We start from the raw sequence: 24,498 nt of genomic DNA, 5'->3' as shown, positions 1-24,498 counted from the left end.
TGGTGTAATTTTATTGAGAGGACGAATGAGAATGTATAAGAGAAGAGAGAGAACGTGGTGGTTGCCTGTTTATTTATTTAGAGACCGTATGCGATTCCTAGCGTCGGTGCACGCGGCGCTTCGAAAACGACGGCCTTGTGGTCGGTGAAGTGTAGCGTCAAGGGTTCCTCTTCCAGAGTTTTCATTCTGAAGTTTGCGAAGATCAGGTCTATGCACGTTCCCCTAATGGTGGTCGGTTGTTTGTGGTCGTAGGAATCCACCGGATCCACCGCTCGACGTTGACGTTTCGATTCGGCTTCCCGAGCCCGGAGATCAGGGTGCGCTTGCCGCCGTTCACCTTTCCTTTCGGCTTCGCGAGCCCGAAATTCGGGATCGCCACGTCGCCGCTCCCGTTTCGCGGCAGCGCCTCGAGCACTCATCGCGGCGCCGCACAGGAGAGAGAATTAAAGCGAGAGAATGAGGCGCGCGCGTTTCGTCATTTTGATACCGGATGGATGCATGGATGAGGTTGAACCCTTTAAATCGGGCGGTGGCATACGCCACCTAGCCATGACTATTAACATATTTTGTACATTGTGGTGGGTGAAGTTTCACCCCTGCCTTGATTTTAGCCACCAATCAGATAACCACCATTTGGTTCTTTCTACCCGGTTAAAGTCTATTTTGCCTTCACTGTCCCTAAACCCCAATGCTTTGAACTACCGCGGAACTACCGTGGCGCCCCCAGCGGAATATGCAGCTGTCGCACCACCTGTCGTGCGCGCCGCTCCGTAGAGTAAAGGATTCCTAGAGGAGAGAAAGGGGGGAGTACAGAAGAGGAGAGAGAGGGAGGGGACGCGCATGCGCTGGGGTGTGGGACGGAAGGAGGACGGACAGAGCCCCCGCCATAAGCTGCTTCGCATCTAAAACGTGTCCCTCGGCTCCCAAATGCTTTCTTTGCCACTTGTGCCTGTCGCGAATTGTTTTTCAGCCATGCTTTACAGCGTTCGACGTCACTCGGAAACTCAGGGTACCGGGTTAATGGTTCTTTTCTTGCGTTAATCACACGCAGCGGCACGCAACAGTTGCGCGGCATAGTGTCACATGCAACACGACAAGGACCTCGACACATTTATCCTAACACGTGTGCGGACAAAACGCGTGCAAGCAAGACGCAAAATCTCTCCCGCGGCGCCTTCCCGGAGGGAGAGCAGTCCCGCAGCAGTAGCGCCACCCCTAAAAAAGTGGCGGCAAATGTCAACTTTCGCTTCACAGCTTCGCCCATACTTCGCCGCGCGACGTGGCAGGCCGCACCTCGTGCGTTTCATCGAGCGGCCGTGGTTGTGCTGTCACCATGCGCCCGTCGATGCTCGGGAGGGGTAACTCGAGCGCCCGCTTAGCGGTGAAGTCTGGAACGAGAACCGGCGCAGGCGGCTGAGCAGGTCAGTATTTGAGTAGGTCGTGGACAAAAAGTGCACAAAACGTCTACGTTCACCCATGACGTCACGTCCGCTATAAGCCATGATGTCACATCCGTTTATTTTCATGGCGGCTGTTTTTCGGGGCCGGAGCGTTGTTAAGCGGTCCGTATTCCGTGCCTTCTTACAGCGTAAGTAATCCATTTTTCCACTATATATGCATGTAATAAAAGGTAGGGGCTGTCAGCTACTTGATGTGTTGCCGTTAGTTATCTTGCGCGCATATTTTGCCTCGTGGCCGCGTCAAATTGCAGCCGGCCCGTGGAATGGGCCGTAGCTGATCCTGTGAGTATACGCCTTGGTCAGGATCGTTAGTACGTGTACAGAACCATCCAGTAGTCTGGTTCAGTGAATGATGCGTGAAAAAACGAGGACGCAAGAAAACTCTGGCATGGCGAGCTGTTCCGCCAGATCGTGTTAAATCGCGTTTTTTCGTGATATGGTCGAACAGCTGTGCCACTTCTTTTCTACAGCTTTGCTGCATTTCATTTAATCATCACCTGCATTATTTTTAATAAGACAAATGGCATTTCTGCGTGAAAGAGCGTCTCGAAGTTTTCCAACAACAGCCAGTGCCGCCGTGCCTGTTGCATGCACGCTTACCATCTACAGGCTGTCCTGATGCAGTTAGAACGATTATGACGCAGTATCAACCTGCTACTGCGGGATGCAGGGTCACTATGACAATACAATTGAAAATAACAAAAGAAATGAATGCAGTAAGTGTGGTGTTGAAACGTTGCCAAGCGTGATAAGCGGACCTGCCTCGTAAGATGCGTTGTATGAGTCGGCTTCCTAAAGTCAGCTTCGCCGCAGTAGACTTGTGTTACGCGGTGAAGCTTACCCAAAATTATTGCAGTGAAGCATACCAAAAGTGAAAAGGCGCCGCTATCACGGTACATGTAGTGTGTGTTCCTGAACTATGTACGCGCGCACTCGCCGCCTCCCATCACATTACGCGCGCCGAGGAGCGTAATAAGTGTACTGGAAGGTGTACTCACATATATGAAAACTGCCCAGAAAAGCTGGTTTAGGCAAGCTCTCTTGTCGAAACGTTTGCACCAGCCTGTTCGACCACTGTTATATCATCGCAATTTGTGTATTGCGATGAAGCATACCGATAGCGGGAAGGGTTCACGCGAATCAGGAGTGTAGGGTTTCAGCCAGCGACGAACCCTACCAGTCTCAACGTTCTAGTCTCAACAAAGCATATTTTCGCGGCAGGATAATGTTTCGACAACTTTTCTTGGCTAAATCTTTACATGCCAAGTTAGCTCTTTTCACTATCAATATGCTTTACCGCAATACAGAAGAATCCTCACTGCAGGATACGTCCACCGTAGTTTGCCTAAACCCTACGTGATAGGTTCACCCTTGCCGTTATTAGTATGCTTCACTGCAAAACACATGGTGTATTACGGTGAAACATACTAAAGCACATTTGTCAGTTCAGAATGCAAGGACCCTTCCCCTTCGCTTTTGTGATATTATGACATTCATTATAATGACATATTCAGTGCTAAAAACATCCACATTGAAATGGAGACAGGAACATTGATGGCAGCATGTGTGATGTTTTATCCATTCCTTGAACTGGAGCAAAAAGCCACCATTTGAAAGCGGCTTCACAAAGGCCCCTGCCCCTACACTATTTGGCAGCAGACAGTTTGTGAACTCTTTTCACGCAAAAATACATTGATACATAAAATATATTTTGAAAAACATTTTTTAGGGCACGCTAACATGCATGTTTGAAAAGGTACACTATAACCAACATTTTTTTACCAACAATACACGCCTTCTCCTAACAGAAATCAGACTTATGTAATGCGGTGAAACAATACATTTTTCCAGGCACATAAGAATATATAAAAGCACTTTCACATGCAAGACAAATACAAAATTCTTCCATACTTAAGTTACAAGCAAGAAAAGCAAACGCAAATACTACATTATTCACATGCAATCGCACGGCTAATGAAATATTCCTTCAGAATTCGACGTGAAACCGTCATAAGATCCATGTTTTCAAGACTGTTCAGCAATAGCGATGTTCCGCACAGTGGTCGGTCCTTTCCATGATTAGTTTGTGAAAAAAAGCACGGCCCAAGTTTCTTGCTCCCGAATGTTGTAATTGAGGTGATGAGGTTTGCTTCGATTACAAAGATCAATAAATCCCGTGTGGCCACGCCTTATACTTTCTTTATATCTCATAGCAAGAATAAACTGATAATTGTAATGAAATGAGAGAACATTAAACTTAGAAAAGAATGTACTTGTATGACTGTCATAAGAAATAGAAGCAACATGGCGCAATGTTCTTTTTTTTTTGTAGAAGAGATAACGTCTGTATATTTTTGTGTTGTCCCCCATACAAGACTACAATAATTTCCATGAGAAATAAATAAGGTAAGGGTGGCTGAAATATGGTGTTATACAGTGGTATTATATGGTGTTATATAGTGTTATGGTGTTATACGGCAATAGCCGTAGTTTTAACGGAAGAACATCTCGAAGCCTACAAAGCGCACCGCATGCTTTTGCCATACTTGTCGCCATGTGTTCTACGTATTTGTCCCACCTTAAATGCAGATCAAAAATCTCTCCCAGTGTTTTCACGCTCGCGGTGACGTCAATTCGTTCTGATCAATAGACTATGTTTAGATTACGATTTACATGTTTTTGGGCGGGTGCAAAAAGAACAGCTTTGGTTTTTTTAGAGCTAATCTGTAAGGAATTTGCCTTACTCCACCAATATAGTTTATCAAGGACGGTGTTTGCTAGTTGTGATAAGTTATCAGCATTACATCATTGGAACAAAAGACTGGTGTCATCTGCGTATTAATATAGTGTGGTAAGTTACTGATGTTTGTTAAATCATTTATATAGATGTTAAACAGATATGCCCTAATATGCTCCCTTGGGGAACACCAGCTTCTAAATTCAGGAAGTCTGAGTATTCTCCTGAGATGCAAATGCATTGTTTCCTATGGGTTAAGTAAGGCCTTAGAATGTCCAGGGGTAATCCACGGAATCCGTAATGTTCCGAGTTTTTTAGTAGAGTAATATGATTGATCCTGTCAAAGGCTTTGGAAAAATTGATAAATTAACCTAACGTTAATTTTTTTCTTCATAGCCGTTCAAGAAAAAATCATTCCGAATTAATATAGCTAATTCAGCCGATCGGACCTTATGAAACCCAAATTGAGGCTGATATAATAATGGATATTTTTCACAAAATTACACAACTCTTTTACAGATAACTTTCTCTAAGCCTTTTGATATGACAGAGAGCACTGACACCGGCCGATAATTTGACATGTAATTTTTGTCCCCTGATTTAAACAGAGCAGTCACCTTCGCCTGTTGCATTTTTGTAGGCAAAACGCCAGCAGACAAGCAAACATTGAATACGTGGGTGAAAGCAGGCACTTTGCTTTGTTGTGTACCTGTCATACTGCTATTAAAGTTTCCTTCCCTTTTAAAGTGCTTGCGTACATCACATCGCAAGGAGTCTGTGTAATTAGTGGCCTTGTCAGGTTCAAAAACCAGGCTCTTCTCAAGAGAGGTTGGGGTTAAGTACCTGTGAAATTTTTTAGAGGGGTAGTTTTCTGAGAAGAAATCAGATGCCAAAAACAGACCTGTGGTATCCTCGGTATGAGTATTTAATAGTGGAAAGGATACAAAATACATTATATTTCTTGCCTGAAACCAAGAAGTAAGTGAAATATGTAAAATATAATAAATAGCGTCCATGAGCAACTGCAAGCTGTGCACACCTAGACCCAAAACGCACTTCTCTTGCTCCACTCCATGCAGGCTGTCAGCTGCTTTGTTGAAGCCTCTAATACATTCTCAGTGGTGCAGTAATTTTTGTCCGCATTTTGCTCAAGTGTGTCCTAGACATAATTGAGTGATTTGCAGTTGCAACTGGACTGCAGCCTCAGCTTCGGAGACCACTGGTAGGGCACATTTTGTAAAACTAGCAACACAAAGCATTACCAGTTTGACCAGAGACCTGTTTATATATGTGTCAGCTTTAGCATCTAGATTTTTTACCATGAATTCAGAAAAAGGTCCAGCACATCGAGTTCCTAGATTTCAAATGCTGTATAAGTTGTCGTCTTGTTCACTGCAGTTGTGCTTGGCTTCTGTCCAAATGGGAGAGCACTTCTGCATAGCACATCAGAGACCATTCTTATTTACATGCCTTCCTTTTATTTATCTTACCTAAGATCAAGAGCAAACGTATATAGCACATGAATGTGCTGTGCGTGATCTTAACTTACATTGCCATGTTTAGCAGCACAGTGCACATAGATGGTGTTGGTTCATTCAAGTTAAGCATTACTACAACCTTTAACTGTAGGTATTATGGTGTGAGAGCAGAGATATGGATATGCAACGATAGTTGGGCACGTTAAGACGACATCTTTTTGTGTGTGAAAAGGTGAAAGATACACAAAATGGGACAGAACACATGCGCTTTCATCTTTTCTGACACAAAAAAAATGCAGGAGGAATAGGGTTTCATCATTGTGCCATAGAAACTATATTTATTTATTTATTTACAAATACCTCACAGGCTCCACATAGGAGTATTATGTTTGCTCTCAAATGTAATTTGTTAACTATATGTTATAACTATAGTTATATGTTATGTTTGCTCTCAAATGTAATTCTGATTCGTTGGATTTCTTCTTGTGCTGTGTTTATTTTCTTGAGTGCGCTTTACTTTTTAGACGTTAATGTTTCAAACTCGTTTTTATTTTGACTGAACATCCCACGTCTTGGTTTCACTTCCTGGTACAGGATACTTGCACTTGGCATGGAGTGATGAAGCAGCGCAGTGTACTTTTATTAAAAGCACCGATTTCACTAGTATAGAAGCAGTTCATCAAAAAAAAACATGTGTGCTGAAAATAAAGTGTTCCTACCCACATTCCTCATTGTATAACTATGCTTGTATCCCTGTATACTCTTCAGCAAAACCACTTATATGGGGAATTGATTGTGATAAGTGCTTGTGAGAGTTATCAGGATGGAGGAGGGTAACTTTGAACCCTTTTTAGTGGTATAATATGTGCACGTGCTGTAAAATTTAAACGCCAGGCGGAATAGCAAACACCAATGCTCGTTGCGGCATTTGTTGGACTTATATGTCAGCAATTTTTCCATTTCAATTGTCCTGGAGTATATACTCTAGGACAGAGCATGTTAGCACTACAAAGCACCCATCTTTTATGTTGGGTATACATTACCACAAGCTCTTTAAAGCTGGTCACAAGAGAAATGCTGGCTTTAATGAGGAACTAAACATGAAGGAAACTGTGAAACTGTATTGAGAAATTATGCAATGTGTAGCGTTTACTCAGTTCAGATAACGTCCAAAGGTGCCATAAAGCCTTGATAGCAGTGGATGAGGGAACAGTTGTAGCCCTATTTGGAGCGTGAGAAATAACAAATTAAGATGGAAACCTGAGTAACCACTCGTAATGCAATTAAAGAATCTCGCTACACCTCTAAAAATGAGGCAGTGAAATGAAATTGGTGTCACAATTTTTTTACTTCATTTGGGTTGAGTAACTGATTGTAACAACACAAAAAGTGGAGGGGGTGGGGCACATTAGAGAAATGCTAGTCTGCTTTTTATTTTCTGCCTTCTCTACATTCAAAGTTCAGTAAAGTTACCATGGAAAGCTACAGTGAAGCCATTGGTCGAGTCTGTGCGGTGGCAATCACCAACCTAACTGCTCAGGTTTACAGTGCCTTACTTGTACATACCTATTTAAGCATTGAGCTCAATCAGGGCTTACGGGGGCCCTGCTCAGCTCGAAGTTCTCGGCATTGGCTGCCTTCCCATGTGGGAATAGCCAGTAATGAGGCAGCGGATACCCTCGCCAAAACCGCCCACCATCCTGAAGTGCTGCTCACACGAGCAGTCGCTTCCTCAGATTTTTCAAGGCAGCGCCTGAAAAAACTGCTGACAATCGTCCACCCGGATGCCAGAGTGGCAAATGGCAACGGTCCCAGGCCCACTTCCAGAGTGTGGCCTTACCAGGAGGGAACGCGCAACGTTGCTTCGACAGCCCACTCTGGACGGCGGCGCAGCTGCACGCCAAGGGATGCTCCACATCACCGGCCTGCGAACATTGTGGCGACCCCGAGACCCTCGAGCACCTTCTCTGTGCTTGCCCAGCGCTGGCACAGGACCGCTCAAGGGTCATCACTGCCTACATACAACAGGGTCTACCTGCTGCGACAACCAGCGACCCCCTGTTCCCGTCGCCTCCCCACCTCCGAGCTCTCCATAGCCTTTTGGAGTTTGTGGAACTGAACGGAATCTCCGCCCATCGCTAAGCGCTCGCCCCTAGCAGGCCACCGCCTCCATCACCAGCCTCCTCCATGATCGGATGAGACTCTTGCTGCTTCTCCTTCTCTTCCCTTCCTTTCAACATCTTTATCTCCTTTTTCCCCTTCCCCTGACGCTGCGCCGTGCTCCCTATTGGGCAGCATAAATAAGCGTCATTTTCTTCAATAAAATCACTACTACGCCGCAGAACGAGCGTTTGCTCTCCGACGTGCGTTCGCTCCCCGTGAAAGCGCACGTCCCTCGCGCCCTTTCACTAGCACATACAGCGTCCGGAGCGCGGCGACGATTTCATCGCTGTTGACGTCATACGGAACCTCACGGCGACGGCGGCGACGCCGATGGCAGAAATCTGCTTTGGAGTGTCCATATAATTGCTATCGCAATAAAAGCAAACAGCGCTTAAAACGAGGCCAAAGAAAAACAAGACAGTTAACTATCGTGTGTCGTCTTGTTTGAAGGCCAGACTTCTTGCAGCCCAGGTAGCAGTGGAGATAACCTTTGTTTTCCAGCCAGATCTTCTAGTGAGCGGCATGGCCATGGCTATGTATGGAAGAGGGCGGGCACTATTTTGCAAGTCGCCTATCACTCAATTGCGCTTTCGGCATTGTGGCCTTGCTATATTATTTTAGATTATAAGATACAGGAACGAAGCTTGCGCTAGAACTGATATATCATATGATGCAAGTTTCACTTTCGGTGACCTGCTGTGTGACTTTTTTGAAGAGATGTTTGGATGTAACTTGTGATCATCGGATTGTAGTCATCCCGCGACACGTATTGTTATTTGATCACATCCGGGAATTGTTGAGACAGACAGTCCGAGGCAGAGCTGCTTCCTGTTTAGAAGCCTGTATGAAAATTACGGCATCTGTATTTCGCAGTAAATTAAGGGCCTGTAGCTCCGAGAGATTTGGAAGTATTTTGTCCCTCGACACCAGTCTATTCTGACAATTGCCGAGACGTTCAGTTTGGATGGGCTCTCCGCAGAAAGCAGCATGTGTTAAGACGAGGTAGGTGAGCTTCAGCTAGGCGACTGGCCACGGCCATTTGGCGACTGGCCACGGCCTTAACATTCCTATATTTCTGTTTCTGCATGGACTTTGAGGCCATTTACATACCTGACCTGCTCTCCCACCTGTTTGCCGTCGCGGTTTCTTATTTTTCCTAGCCCAGCACACCTGTCCTTGATGTATTTTGCCGTGTGCAAATCAGCGTTCTGTACGTCTTTCTTGTCCTGTTTTCTACCCTGTTTTCATTCTTACCAGCATGTGCAAACTAGCCTAACAGCAAGATCTTCTCAAGTTTATCAACATAATGAAAGTCAGAGAAAAGGGAAAGAAAAAGAAAAAAATGGGGTACTTAATATGCGGTTCCAAGACAAGCAAGTCGCAATATTTTCGGAATGCATTTCTTTTGCGCAGCGTGGTCGACCATGCGGTCAAGTACCAGAAATGAGAAGCTCTTCGACGACATTAAGGCCTGGTTGGGAGCAACAATGCCCCCACGTTTTATGCACTTGCTCGTCCCATCTTTATCTGTGCGTGGAATATTTAGTGCTGATCCCCCTCATCAGTTATGGTTAACACGATCCGGCATAAGGTAGAGGCGCGGCATGAGTGGGGCCACAGTGTTCTGTGCATAAAAGAGGGGCAATCGCACCCATGACAACCCCCCCCCCCCCTCTTTGGACCACCACTAGCCCTCGCCTCCTTTCACATTCAAGTTTTGCCTTTCATCCATGTCGCTCTTTCGGAGCGAGCCGTTGGAGATTGTTGTGGAAAGGGGGTGAAAAGTTGGGTTAAATGCAACGCGATAACTGTCTCTCAATAGAGGACACCTCAACCGCGTTGCACAGAGGGGAAGTGGGATTGACAGTTAGAGGAGAGAAAGATCGCAGAGGCAGCAGCAGCAGCAGCAGCAGCAGCATCGAGCCCACCACCTGACATATTTTGTTCCGTGGGGAAGGGGGTTCGTTAAAAATTTCGGGAAGGGGGGGGGGGTTGAACCCCCGCCCCCTGGCTATGCTAGTGCATGCACAGTTCTTTTAATAAAACTTTTTATATCACTTGTGCGATGCAGTGCAATTTTACTTCTTGACCACAATTACTCAGAGAGGATGACACTGTTCGCTCAAGAATTTGAAATGATTTTCGGCTAGCAACGATGTGCTAATTATTTTACGCCTAATAGTGTAATTTAAGAAATATAGACGATGACTTTAAAATTAGTATCCACTTATGTATTTTATTTTTATTTATTGGTACTGCGATATTTTACGAGACCTTTGCTGGGTTGGCATACAATATACAAGTAAACAGCCGTTGGAAACAGCAAACAAATGGAACGAATTCTGAGGATGACACCAGTTTTGAGTTATGCATTACCAAATTTTGCGATGAAATGCATTGGTGTTCAACTATTTTTTGACCTTCAGTGTAGAAAAATACTCTTTGTTAGAAGAGTAAGTGAAACAACACTGCACTTTTATCGAAATTTTGACAGTGGTTATCTCAAAACTGGTGCTAGTTTCACAATTCGATCCACTGAATGTGCATTGTGGAATTACTGGCTTCAGTTTCTGCATTGCAATACTTGCGCTACATGTCATTATTTAAAAACTTGATTAGTGCGATTTTCTTTAGTTGTAGAGAATTATGTGCCAAAATCATGTTATAGTGAGATTGTGTTCATTATTAATTTAAACATTTTTATTTTCAGTGGTAGTAATGTAGGCTTCTTAGAGTGATTGATCTCACTGAATCGATTTGTGCTTTATGGGCATTAAAAATTTGTTCATGTTAAAAAGAACTATATATACCAAATTTTAAAGAATAACCTGTGGTAGGTTGTTAATTTAGCCATTGAGCTATATTAGTCAAAGAGGAGGTCATTACTCTCACTAAAATCAATTTAAATATTTGACTACCGTATTTTCCGGTCTATAAGTCGCACCTCAGTTCTGTTGTGGGGCTGACTTGATGGCTGTTCTGACTCAGCAGCAGCTCCTGCAGGCTCCACAGGCGCTGTTGCTTGTTGCTCAGCTGGCTGATCTAGAGGCACAGTGTTTGTAGGAGGTGGTGGCTGTACGACGTTGGGGCGAATGTGGTCCCCATGTCTGTGCCACACAGTTCCATCTTGTAATACAACCTCAAATGAGATGCAGCTCATAGGACTGCTAACAGAAGCAGGTACCCATGGTGGACTTGATCGGAAGTTCCTGGAGAACACTCGGGCACCCGGGTCCATTATTGGCGCAATGCGGCAACTCTTGTCCGCATGCAGTTTTTGCTTTATCTGCTTCAATTGAACAGACGATCGAAGACTTGGGTGCATGACCATCCAAGGGTGTCTTGATTCTTCTTCCCATGAGCAACTTGCACGGTGCGCGACCTGTTACATCATGAGGCGTTGAGCGGTAGTGGACGAGCACCCTGGCCACTTGTGTTCTGAATTCACCCGGTGTGCTTTTCTTCGGTTTATCTTTGACAGTCTGTACTGTACTTTACTGTACTGTACTACTGTACTGTACTTTGATAGTCTGTTTCGCCGATGGCCGCTTTCCACCGGCTAACAAATGTTAAACGTTATCGCTCGGCGCAGGACGCGCCTGTATCGGAAGTTTCTAGAACGTTATCGATGCTTCTTTCCGTTGCCTGTTTTCACCGACGCTTATGTTATCTGATTGTATGAGCGACGCGAAATGTCTAGAACTTTCTGAAAGACACGCGCGTACCAGGGATTATTCTGGAACCTTCGATGACTCAGGTATAAAAGCCGACGCGTTTTGCCGCTGATCAGATTTTCGACGATCGCCGACTGTGTTCGCCGCTATCGTTGTGCTTTGAGTGTAGCTTGCTTTTGTGGGCACAGGTTCGCCCAATAAACAACCAGTTTCGTCATACACAGTTTTGCGACTGTTTTATTTACCGTCACTACTACGTGACAATATAGAGGCACCAGCATGCGACTGATGCCATTCCTGTTCAGGAAGTCAGCGTACTGGCTGCTGGTGAATGCTGGCCCATTCTCGGAAACAATGATGTCTGGCACACCGTGCTGAGAAAAGACAGTCCTGAACACAGAGATCGTGGCCTCCGTAGATGGTGACGGAACAGGGTGAACTTCTACTCACTTGGAGCGCTGCTGAGCAGCATAGCCTCCCACTGGTCAGCAGTGGTAAGTGTGGTTGTACGGTGGGTGCCAAGTTTGTGAGTGCGCATGACCTGTGGGCAGGCCCAGATAATGTGATGCAGGTCGGCAGGATGGTTACAGAGCGTGCAGAGCGGTGAGTAAATTTCGATGTAGGTGTGATGGTAGAGCTTAGGGTTAGGGAAGGTTTGAAGTAAGCACCATGTGGTAGACTGTTTTTTGTTGAGTGAGCGGTGAGGGGGTGGGTATTTCAAGCGCACCTCTGTAAGTGATCTCACTGTAAGTGATAATGTGGTCCCTTGCCTGCGACTCGTGCAGGTTGGCTGATACAGCCGCAAGGACCTGACTCGAGGGCTGATTGCCGTTGGCTCAAGGCCGACAATGGCCGTGTTCTACGGAGCCAGGATTGCAACAATGCCTGTGGAAGTGCCTCAACAGGTAAGGCTTTTATACCTCTGTCGGGACGAGTTTTGATCACAATAGTGTTAAACAGCTAAACTTTCCGCAACCCTTATGGTCCAGGTCAATCATGTGCTCAGTTTATTCTGTTCATTCAATGTCTGTTGGCTTTCATGATTGTGATTAAAAAGAATAATGCCTGTGGCGTGGATTTACAGCTGGAAGACGTCAATGGTGTCCTCATCCTCCATGTCAAGTCCTGCTGGTGTGTCCGTCTCATTGATCAGCTGGCCGTCAAACCGGAACCTGACAGTCTGGATGTTCAGACCCTGTAAATGGTGACACAGCATCAAAGATATTCATCAACAAAGGGCATAATTGTGGACAACCAAAACTAGTTGGAAGGCGGGCAAGAAGTAGTTTTATTTGACTAAGATTTGTTTTGCAGATTGAAGGCACCAGGCCCCTTGCCTGCTGAAGCCTACACTTCATCACTTCAAAGTTGTATAAAAAAGTGCAAGGCATTACAAAAGCATACATCAATATTGACACGTATACATGTTTATCTTTCGCCGATGGCCGCTTTCCACCGACTAACAAATGTTAAACGTTATCGCTTGGCGCAGGACGCGCCTGTATCGGAAGTTTCTGGAACGTTATCGATGCTTCTTTCCGTTGCCTGTTTTCACCGACGCTTATGTTATCTGATTGTATGAGCGACGCGAATTGTCTAGAACTTTCTGGAAGACGCGCGTACCAGGGATTATTTTGGAACCTTCGATGACTCAGGTATAAAAGCCGACGCGTTTTGCCGCTGATCAGATTTTCGACGATCGCCGACTGTGTTCGCCGCTATCGTTGTGCTTTGAGTGTAGCTTGCTTTTGTGGGCACAGGTTCGCCCAATAAACAACCAGTTTCGTCATACACAGTTTTGCTACTGTTTTATTTACCGTCCCTACTACGTGACATCTGGTGGAGGTGCTAGTTCGTTCATGCACCGAACGCCCCCGCAAAGCCGCGACCCAAGCCCGAAACCGGAGGACGAGACCAACGTCACCAAGGACCAGCGAGCTAGCCGTAGGCAGCAAGGACTTGTGCCGGAGTTCGGACTTCTTCCCGAAAAGACCACCGCAATCAAGGCCAAGTCAACAACCAGAATGGCAGCACCAGCATCCCCCATCCTGCTGCAGCAACCTCGGGAGCCACCGACTTTTCGTGGATCATCGGCTGAAGACCCTGAAACCTAGCTGGAGACATACGAGAGGACCGCGACGTTCAACAAATGGAGCGACGATGACAAGCTGCGCCATGTTTATTTTTCATTGGATGATGCTGCTCGGACCTGGTTTGAGAACAGAGAGACGTGGTGACGTGGAACCTATTTCGTGAGAACTTCGCGAGGACCTTCACGAATGTCGATGCCGATGCTCAAGCACTAGGCGCCGACGACCTGCGCGAGACCATCCGAGCAGTCGTTCGCGAGGAGCTGCAGAAGCTCTTTTCCGGGTCGCAGCCTCAAGTGGCATCTATCGCCGACGTCGTCAAAGAAGAAGTTCAGCGCTAACTTGGAGATCCCGATGTGCAGCCGCAATCGCCACAACCCCAGCCGGAAGCGCTGACCTACGCCGCCATTGCCCGTCGTCAAGGCCCCCCTTTACGCTCGCGCCAGAGCGCCGTAACGCCGCAGTTCCGTCCACCGCCGCCGCCAGCACGCCCGCCCGTCGCCCAGCGTAGCTACCCAAGAAAGACAGACATTTGGCACGCCCCCGACCACCGCCCGCTCTGCTATCACTGCGGGGAAGCCGGCCATGTCTACCGCCGATGCCCATACCGCGAGATGGGCCTACGAGGGTTCGCCGTCAACGCGCCGCGTCCACAGCTTGGCAAGCGACCACGTGACATCGCCGACTACCTCGCCGGAGCCCAGTGGCAACCACGATGACCCTCACGCTCCCCGTCACCGGGCCGCTACATCTCGCCGCATCGCCGTCAGTACACCGGTCCCACCCGGGGCCGATCTCCGAGCCCTTACCTGGGAAACTAAAGGCAGCAACCGATGGAGGTGTGGTTGCTGTACGACGCAATGCCGAAGATCCTTCGCCGCCGCCGACGACGACGATTCGCGATTCATCACGACGAGATATCAGCATGCCGCCTAGCAACAGCCTTGACAGCACTTCGCCGCAGAAAGAAGACCTTCCGATGCAACGTAGCAGCAGCAGAGCAAGCCGACGCAGCCGTGATCCGACGCCACGAATTAACCGCAACGCCAGACGCTGGTCTACCGATCTAGACGTGCTCATCGATGGTCATAATGTCACCGCTCTCGTCGACACTGGCACCGACTATTCCGTCTTCAGTGGCGCGTTCGCCGCCAAGTTGAAGAAGGTGAAAACAGCCTGGCAAAGACCCGATATCCGGACAGCGGGAGGCCACCTAATAATGCCGACTGGAATCTGCACAGCGCGAGTCACAGTAAACAACCGCACTTACCCGGCGAGCTTCGTAATCTTGAAGCACTGCTCCAGGGATGTCATCCTAGGCATGGATTTTCTAAATCAACACGGTGCAGTCATCGACTTAAGGTCGAAGTCAACAACGCTTTCAACGCACAACGCGATACCACCGGCTACAAGCATAAGTTACCATGCCTTGAATGTGCTTGAAGAACAAGTCACCGTTCCGCCTCGCTCCAGCGTAATGATTTCAGTCGGTACCGAAGTGCCTGCAGACATGGAGGGCGTCATCGAGGGGGATCATCACTTACTGCTCTACCGTGAAATTTGCGTCGCTAGAGGCATAGCTGAGCTACGCGCAAGGAAAGCAACGGTGATGCTCACGAACTTCAGCCCGAATACAAGCACATTAACAAAGGCACCACGGTCGCCTACATCGCCGAAATAGTACAAGCCAGCAGTGCTTTCGCCTTCACGGATTCCAGTGCACCCGCAACGACGGCTATAATACCTGAACCAACTTTCGACGTCAATCAGAACCTTCCCAGGCATAAGAAAGAACAACTAAAAGCTCTGCTCCTGCAATACAAGGATTGCTTCTCGTCGTCGTCAAAAGTTCGACAAACCCCTGTCGCCAAGCACCGCATCATAACCGTCGAAAATGTCCGCCCACTGCGTCAGAGCCCGTACCGAGTTTCGGCGGGCGAACGCGAGGCCATAAGGCAACAAGTCGACGAAATGCTACGCGACATCATCCAGCCGTCCAAGAGTCCGTGGGCGTTCCTCGTGGTGTTAGTGAAGAAGAAGGATGGAACCCTACGTTTCTGCGTCGATTATCGTTGCCTCAACAAGATCACGAAGAAGGACGTATACCCCCTCCCACGGATTGACGACGTCTTGGATCGACTATACAACGCAAAGTATTTTTCGTCGATGGACCTCAAAACCGGCTACTGGCAAATCGAAGTCGACGAGAGGGACCGGGAGAAGACGGCCTTTATAACACCAGACGGACTGTTCGAGTTCAAGGTCATGCCGTTTGGTCTTTGCTCGGCACCTGCGACTTTCCAACGCGTCATGGATACAGTACTGGCAGGCTTGAAGTGGCAGACTTGCCTCGTCTATTTGGACGACATCGTTGTGTTTGCCTCAAGCTTCGAAGAACACCTGCGGCGCCTTGAAACAGTTCTTCAAGCAATCAAAACCTCCGGACTCACGTTAAAGCCAGAAAAGTGCCGCTTCGCATATGAGAAGCTCTTGTTTTTGGGCCACGTCATCAACAAGTCTGGAGTGAGCCCCGACGCTCAGAAAACTGCGGCCATCTCCAACTTTCCTCTGCCCGCTGACAAGAAGGCAGTGCGTAGATTTCTTGGACTGTGCGCCTATTACAGGTGCTTCGTCAAGGATTTTTCACGGATCGCAGAGCCACTGACGTATCTCACGAATGCTGACGTCGAGTTCAAGTGGGAGACGCCGCAACTCGAAGCATTTGAAGAACTGAAGCGACGCCTGCAATCGTTGCCAATACTTGCGCATTTCGACGAAAACGCCGATACCAAAGTCCACACCGACGCAAGCAGCGTAGGACTCGGCGCCGTGCTTGTGCAGAGGACTGATGGACTAGAAAGGGTTGTAAGTTACGCTAGCCGGTCGCTATCGAAGGCGGAAGCAAATTATTCCACAACAGAACAGGAGTGCCTCGCCATCATCTGGGTTACATCAAAGTTTCGCCCCTACCTCTATGGCAGGCCCTTTAAAGTTGTGAGTGACGACCATGCCTTGTGTTGGCTAGCTAACTTGAAGGATCCTTCAGGTCGGCACGCACGATGGAGTCTGAGACTTCAAGAATTCGACATCACCGTCGTTTACAAGTCCGGGCGAAAGCACTCTGACGCCGACTGCTTGTCTCGCGCCCCCGGCGAACCGCTGCGACAGGACGACCAGGATGACGATACTTTCTTGGGACCCATCAGTGCCGACGAATTCGCCGAACAACAGCGAGCCGACCCAGAACTAAGGAGCCTTGTAGACTACCTGGAAGGCAAGGCCGTCATTGTGCCAAAGGTGTTCAGGTGAGGATTGGCGTCGTTTTTCTTGCAAAACGACATTCTCCTAAAGAAGAACTTCTCGCCTCTCTGAGCCAACTACCTCCTAGTGGTACCCTCAGCATTGCGTCCAGAGGTTCTGCAAGCTCTCCATGACGACCCAACTGCTGGACATCTCGGTTTTTCACGCACTCTCGCGAGGATACAAGAAAAATACTACTGGCCTCGCCTCTCTGCCGACGTCGCCCATTACGTAAGGACATGCCGAGACTGTCAGCGACGCAAAACACCGTTGACAAGGCCAGCCGGACTTCTACAGCCAATCAAGCCACCTCGACGACGGGGAGGGTATTGACACGTATACATGTTTATCTTTCGCCGATGGCCGCTTTCCACCGGCTAACAAATGTTAAACGTTATCGCTTGGCGCAGGACGCGCCTGTATCGGAAGTTTCTAGAACGTTATCGATGCTTCTTTCCGTTGCCTGTTTTCACCGACGCTTATGTTATCTGATTGTATGACCGACGCGAATTGTCTAGAACTTTCTGGAAGACACGCGGGCATCAGGGATTATTCTGGAACCTTCAATGACTCAGGTATAAAAGCTGACGCGTTTTGCCGCTGATCAGATTTTCGACGATCGCTGACTGTGTTCGCCGCTATCGTTGTGCTTTGAGTGTAGCTTGCTTTTGTGGGCACAGGTTCGCCCAATAAACAACCAGTTTCGTCATACACAGTTTTGATACTGTTTTATTTACCGTTACTACTACGTGACAATATCCTGTTATTCAACCTAAAATTATAACTCTACCTATCAGTGACCTCAACATTACATTCCGTTCGGTGTCTTTTTTCCGATAATATATTTGACAGCCACCCACATGTTCTATACATCATGAGTTGCTATGCGCATCGCACGCTCATCACAGCTTAAATAAAAGCTGACTGATGCTGCCATTTCTTATATTAACATTAAGCCTGTTCATCATTCTCAAGATTTTTCTTACAAATGCCAGCCTCACAGACGGCCCACTTGCATTCTTTCTAAGAGTACCGGCTAACTGCTCTTGATCACTTTGCAGTGCCTCAAAAGTGCATTCTAATCAACTCACCTTCGCAGCTAAACAGGGTTTAGGTGTGGGGCCATACCTACAAAATAAAGGTTATGACAGCCACAGCTAAATAAGCATGTTGTTGGTGTTTAACCTACTTGAGAATTTCCTGCATATCAGAAGCAGAAGAAACTGCTTCTCGCAATGCTCCAACTTAAAACAATCACCCAGAGCTTCGCGTTATCATTAGATATGGAATTACTAGAAGCCCACAACAACAGATAAGCCCAGCAAATTTCAGGGTGAAATTCAAACAAATAATCTACATATCACACCTGCATGCTCAATGTTAATGAACCATTCACATATTTCTAGATGTAATTACCCTGCAAATGGCTCTACCCAACCAGGAACTGCGGCCTTAATCCCTACAGGCACCATGGGCATGTCAGGGCAGGACATTAAAGAAAAAATACTGAAAAAAATTGTGATATTTAAAAGGAGTCATGAACAAATTGAAGAAATTCCGATTGAACCTATGCTAACTAAAAGTTCGAGTAATACTTCTAAAGACAGCTGGGTCATTGCTTTCGTGTGTCTGTCATGTAGCGGGTTCACTTGTATTTCTGGTTTACATGAAGCAAATTTTTAAGTGGCTTTTGAAGTACACTAGACATGTGATAGCCGATTTTCTTGTATTACTGTAGCAAGTTTTTTGCGTGGAGTCCACAGTCTGTAAGCTTGATAAAACTCACTGAAAATTCTCAATCCATTCTGCAGCTGTGTACTTTTGACGATTCTGAACATGCAAGAAATGTGGTCAAACTAAATTTACAATGGACGGAAATAATTGATGGCTGATGACTATTCCAAGACGGTTTCATTGAGAAAGTTGATGGAAAGGCACTACACAGTGACGCCTAGCTAAATAAAAATGCCTTGCTTTCTTATGCGCCATAGCGAAACCTCCATGGCGGCATTGTTTTCATGGCTGCCATAGCGGAGGAATTGACCTTTGCGCAACACTGGCTGTGTGTCTAGACTGCATACATTTTATTAGTTGCTTGTACCTGCCACCAGTGCACTCATCTTTTAATCCGTGTCTGAAAGGTGCTGGTGAAAACACCTTGGAAAGATTTTAACTGCGCTATAAACAGGGACAAAGGCGGATGAGTTGTGCACGGACGAGTTGCACACGTGTTGTCTTTTTTGTCCTCCTTTGTCCCTGTTTATAGCGCAGTTAAAATCTTTCCAATATGAACTTCTACCAACTAGCCCAACTTGGTGCACTACTGAAAACACCTATTCTGATTAAGACATACTATGGTGGGCTAGTGTGCTAATCATGATGGAATATGACAGCGCACTTGGACACAAGTGAATAAACACGAGTGCTGTGTTTGCTCGCTGCGTTACGTCCTTCTATTGAAGTGTGCTGCCATATTACACCTATTCTGGATTGGCACAGGCGACCCCACTTTAGAATGGTCTCCTGTGCCTCGAGGTCGTTTTGTGCTGTCATAGCAAGGAAAAGTTTTCCTCAAGCAGGGAAGCTATCCTGGCGGTTTCGCAAAGTATGAATATAGTTTTACATACGGTTGTCTGTCTGTTTCCTGCAGCTTACTTGAGTACAACCAGCAGACACTATCAGGCTTGTAGCGCCCCGTACCACCTCGGTCATCGGATCACAGCATCTTTGTGCACCCAGACCTTGAGTCCTCATCCCACGTCTTCCTCCGACGAGACGCTATCAAGGCGCCTCTTACACCCTCCTATGACGGACCATACCGTGTCCTCCACAAGACGCAGAAGTCCGCCACCATCCTATTGAATGGCCGCGAGGAAGTCGTTTCGCTGGACCGCCTCAAACCAGCCTACGTCGAAACGCCTCCCAAGGAGCTTCCCGCGGATGTCGCTGGCGCACCCGTCGATATGCTTGACACCAAGACAGCCTCATCTCTGCCTCGTCGACGCGTACATTTCGCCGTTCCGTCTAGGCGGGGGGCCCTGTAGCGCCCACCGACGCTGCTAAGCGGGAACGCTAAGGTCAGCGCTCTCGGCCGGCGCCTTGGGGCCGGCTGCGACCGACGAGAAAAATAAAGTTGGGCGGCGCGTGCCAGCGGCGCAAGCACGGCACGCGCTAGTCCGTTCTGAAAGCCTGCTGAGCTGGTCCTCTTGTTCTGGTGCTCCGCTGCGACCCCTCGGTTCCCGACAGGCTCGTGCCACGCTGACAGGGCAACGCCTATCGGCTTTTGATTCCCATTAAAGAGACCCTGTTCTGCAGCACAGCTTTACAGACAAGTCAGCTTTCCGAGCCCTGGGCGAAAAAATGGGGAATTGGCGTTTGGCGGCCACGTGTGTGTGTGGTTGAAAAAACTGCATTTCCTTGGACAGCCGAGTACGTTCAGCGAAAGCTTGGAGAACGCTAGACTAGTGCAGTCGAATCTGTCTCGCGAAGATGGCTATAGCTGGCTACTTGCGCTAGGAGCAACTCGAACCTGCCTATACACGACTATTATTCCACCGCCGACAGCTTGCAGTGACCATCGAGTGTGATACACGAGTATCGGCGGCACCAACAGACGTCACAATTAAGGTCACGCAAGACGATAATAATCGTAGCAGCCACACAAGCAACCTGGGTCCATTAAGGAAGACAGCACAATGATGTCATGATCATTTCGAGCTATCTGTGCATGCTAAAGATCGTATAACGTACAGCCCAATGAAGCTAGTCTCACTGTGCTCTACCAACTTAACAACGTCACAACTCGAGTGAATGAACGCAGAAAGCTCATTATCAGCGCAGCATAGCGAAAAAGTTGACGCTATTTTAGATCTCTGCTGACTACTTGCAAGCTGTTTTAATTCCCACACATACGTCGTGCGTTTCCCGTGGACCATTTAGCCAGTACAACAAGGGCTATTGTGCCACCCGACTTCTTAAAAGATATGGATTCAAAGCCCCAAAAGAACGACCTTCCTCATTTGTAGGAAAAAATGCATTAGCTTACCTCAGACCTGCAATAGACTCGCATGAGCCTCCGTAGGGGACTACGCCTCCATACATTGAATTAGATGGTGCACCCGCGTTGGTTCGCCACCTTCAGGGTTATGTGGCCGCTGCCGTTGACTTCACTCTAAAAAAGTCGGAGGGAGAAGAGAAGGGAACACGATTAGATGCAACTTCCTAAGCTCCTTGTTGCACAGGGCTTGTTTAAAACAGTACAAGCTGTTTTAAGTGCCACCAACACAGTAAAACTTGGGTGAATAGCGCTGTGAAAAGAGCCACGGGCTCCCGATTGCATCAGATACACGGCTTTGACGCTAAGCCTAATTCAAGCACTCTTGCCACAACATACGCAGTAATATATTTGTCGACTCGCGTGTAAAGTGCTACCACAGCAAAAGCCATGTCAAAGCTATAATACATACCTTGTCTGGCGATATTTCTGGGGCTTTAGGTATCTCTCCGAACTCTCTGTAGCAGTGTTGCCAAGTGTCGGCGAGCAAAAGTAGCTAGAAGTAGCTAAAAAATCCAGCAAGGAGCTGAAAGGTGCTAATCTTTTTTTCTCACGCGCTTTTTTTAACATATTCTAGGTATATAACGCATTTATTGGCAGCGGTATTATCTTGAAAGAATAAACACTGCTCTGAAGTCGTGTTTTATTGCCGGTAACTACGATGAGGAACTAACTAAGATGTAGGAACCTAACTAAGATGTAGGAACAAATAATAACTGTACTTCCGTTTTGATTCCAATAAATTAGGGCAGGCATGTTCTCGCAAAGCATCACAGCTTGCGTGCTCACAAAAGACGAGCTGCGAATGCATCACTGCTCCGTAAACATGTAAAAAATGAACTACATATATGTACTGTGCGTACATACCTAAAGGCCTATGAAATCGAAACTGAAATTCTTAGCAAAATGTACAGCTGTAAAAAATTAAACAAAAAATTGCCTCGTCGACACTGAAGACTTCTTTAATAAAATACAGGATTTTTGGTGCCTATTCTGTAGCCCTAAGCCAAGCATTTCTATACTGTCTTTTGTTGCCATGTTTGCAAACCACATTTAATTACCATGCAGTGGCATGGAGGATGGCTAGTTGCCTGGTTGATCCATCAGATGCAAAAATTACACAGCTAAAGTACAGTGCATAGAATATACTTACTTAAGTACGAGAGCGGTCCGATAAGTACTTAGCCTTCAAAAGAAAAACGAAAATTTTGGAATACTGTCGATTTATTTCTTAACATAGAACTATACACTTGACCCAGCGATCCTCCAACTTCTTGATCCCATCAGAAAAATATGTTTTCTCCGGAGCTGCAAAGTAGGCTTCTGTGGCGGCAATAACTTCTTCATTCGACTCAAACTTTTGTCCGGCGAGTGACTTTTTGAAGTTGGGAAACAAGAAGAAATCACTCGGGGTCAAATCTGGAGAATACGCTGGATGGAGCACCACTTCGTAGCCCAGTTCGACCAACTTGGCCGTGGCGACGGCGCAGGTGTGAGTTGGCGCGTTGTCATGGTGGAAGAGCACCTTTTTCTTCACCAAATGTGGCCGTTTTTTTTCGCGATTCGGCGTCGAATTGGCCCAGTAATTCAGCGTAGTAGGGTCCTGTCACCATTTTGCCCTTCTCAAGGTAGTCGACGAAGATCACACCTTGAGAATCCCAGAAAATGGTGGCCATCACCTTTCCGGCCGATGCGACAGTCTTTCCCTTCTTCGGAGCAGGTTCTCTGGGTGCAGTCCACTGTTTCAACTGTTCTTTGGTCTCTGGTTTGTACCAGTGAGTGGATCCATGTTTCGTCGACGGTCACAAAACGACGCAGGAACTCCTTCGGATTACGCTTAAACAGCTTCAAACATTGCTCTGAAGTGGTCTTACGAACGCGCTTGTTGTCCGGAGTGAGCAAACGCGGCACCCATTGCGCCGACAGCTTTCTCATGCCCAAAATTTCATGCAGGATATGACCCACACAGTCTTTTAAGATGCCTAGTGTCTCAGCTATCTCGCGCACCTTCAGTCGGCGGTCTGCCAATACGAGGTCGTATATTTTTGCCACGTTATCGGCCGTGGTAGCCGTTTGCGGGGCCCCTGGGCTAGGCTCATCAAAAACCGACGTGCGACCACGTTTAAACTCGAACACATTTTTGACGTTCGCCATTGAAGGAGAAGACTCACCGTAGACGGCATCCAGTCGCTCTTTGATTTCGCTACGCTATTTCCCTTCCAAAATCGAGAATCGAATCACCGACCGATATTGCTCTTTTTCCATTTTTTTTAACGGCCACACGAAAAATCACCTGCTTCCTCTTCCTCAAGTGGCCAAAAACAAAACTGCGAGCCCGATTTGACCGGACCTTTGCATGTGTCCCTCTAAGAGAGCGTACTCAACGTCAGTATGTCTCATGCGACAGCGTCGCACTCTCGCACATTCTAGGCACTGTAGCTAAAGGACACTTTAACCAAAAGGCTGACATTAGTAAACCAACGTCAGCATCAAAATGATGATGTTGCTTTTTCTATGTTGATTTTATCAATAAAATGCTTTTGATGAAACTATACACATGCAGGCATGCGAAAATCATGAACGCCCGGCAATAATGTTCACCAGAGTACGACCGTTAAGAGCACTGATTTAAACAAAACCTAACAGACTTGCTGAAGAAAACATAAAAATTGCATATTTCACTGTGTCATGTGTTCATAAGAAAAACAAAGCGGAGTGCAATCTTCCGCACCAGGCAAACAAAACGGTGACGTAGACGAAGGCCGCACAGTTCGTACGGAGTGCAACACTTTTCTGTGCACACAAATCGCAACATGCCATCAGATGTTGGCGAGCAAAAAGAGCAGCATTTTACATACCAGTAAATCCATAACATATGTCAAGACCAAGTGATAAAATCTGTTTGCGTGCTTGAGAAGAGCACAACAAATATACCGGATAAGTACAATACATACCGCACAATTAACAGAAAATTACATTATGCACTATTATAACTTTAAACAAACATAAGGGCTCGGCCTCTAAATTCCTAATTATACAGCCTCACAGGCAGTACAAGTATACAGGAAGCTATGGCAGTATATACATAAAGGCAATCAGTCTTGCGGTACATGCAATTCTTGGATAATATCTGCAGCTTGCAGAGATGACGATTGTTGGAGTTTAGTGGCGCAAGGGCCAGCTATGGCCAAGAGCGCCATGACAGTGTTAGTTCGCAGTGAAGTGATGAATTCAGCGAAGTAGATGTGACGTGGCTGTAAAGGGGCCTAAAATAATCACTGTAAAGTGCGTAAAATCTACATGTAATAAGATAATGGCAATGACTAGTGACGTGTACTATGAACATAAAAGATGCATTGCTAAAGAATGATATGATATACAAGATATGTCAGATTTAAAATATCGTCAAAAAACACTACTACCTAAACAGAGCCCCTGAAACACAAGGGCCTGGAGGCATGTGCTTATACAAAACTATCACAGCGGCATCCTCTGGGCTCGGTGGCATTGCCACGATGTGGTCCACTAACCCGCTGCTGTTT

The 24,498-nt window shown here is 46.9% G+C and overlaps 2 protein-coding genes across 2 annotated transcripts in view; both read right to left on the bottom strand.

Moving 5' to 3' along the window:
- LOC119444342 (glucose dehydrogenase [FAD, quinone]) overlaps window positions 1-12,050 on the bottom strand; it is an 86,829-nt gene extending 74,779 nt beyond the window's left edge. Inside the window, exons 1-3 of the mRNA XM_049664549.1 lie at window positions 11,963-12,050; window positions 11,788-11,873; window positions 10,783-10,880 (exon numbers count right to left, since the gene is read on the bottom strand). Coding sequence (XP_049520506.1) covers window positions 10,783-10,880; window positions 11,788-11,873; window positions 11,963-12,050 — 272 coding nt within the window. The remainder of the gene's footprint in view (window positions 1-10,782; window positions 10,881-11,787; window positions 11,874-11,962) is intronic.
- A 550-nt stretch (window positions 12,051-12,600) lies between these two features.
- The window catches only part of LOC119445435 (hepatocyte nuclear factor 3-gamma-like), a 131,497-nt gene continuing 119,599 nt past the window's right edge, over window positions 12,601-24,498 (bottom strand). The window contains exons 8-9 of the mRNA XM_049663293.1: window positions 20,948-21,073; window positions 12,601-12,707 (exon numbers count right to left, since the gene is read on the bottom strand). The gene's annotated coding sequence lies outside the window, so the exon portion shown is untranslated. The remainder of the gene's footprint in view (window positions 12,708-20,947; window positions 21,074-24,498) is intronic.

Source organism: Dermacentor silvarum, chromosome 3 (genome assembly GCF_013339745.2).
Source record: "Dermacentor silvarum isolate Dsil-2018 chromosome 3, BIME_Dsil_1.4, whole genome shotgun sequence".
In the NCBI taxonomy this organism is placed as follows: domain Eukaryota; kingdom Metazoa; phylum Arthropoda; class Arachnida; order Ixodida; family Ixodidae; genus Dermacentor; species Dermacentor silvarum.
Note: the sequence above shows the minus strand (reverse complement) of the source record. Positions and strands in the feature narration are given on the sequence as shown.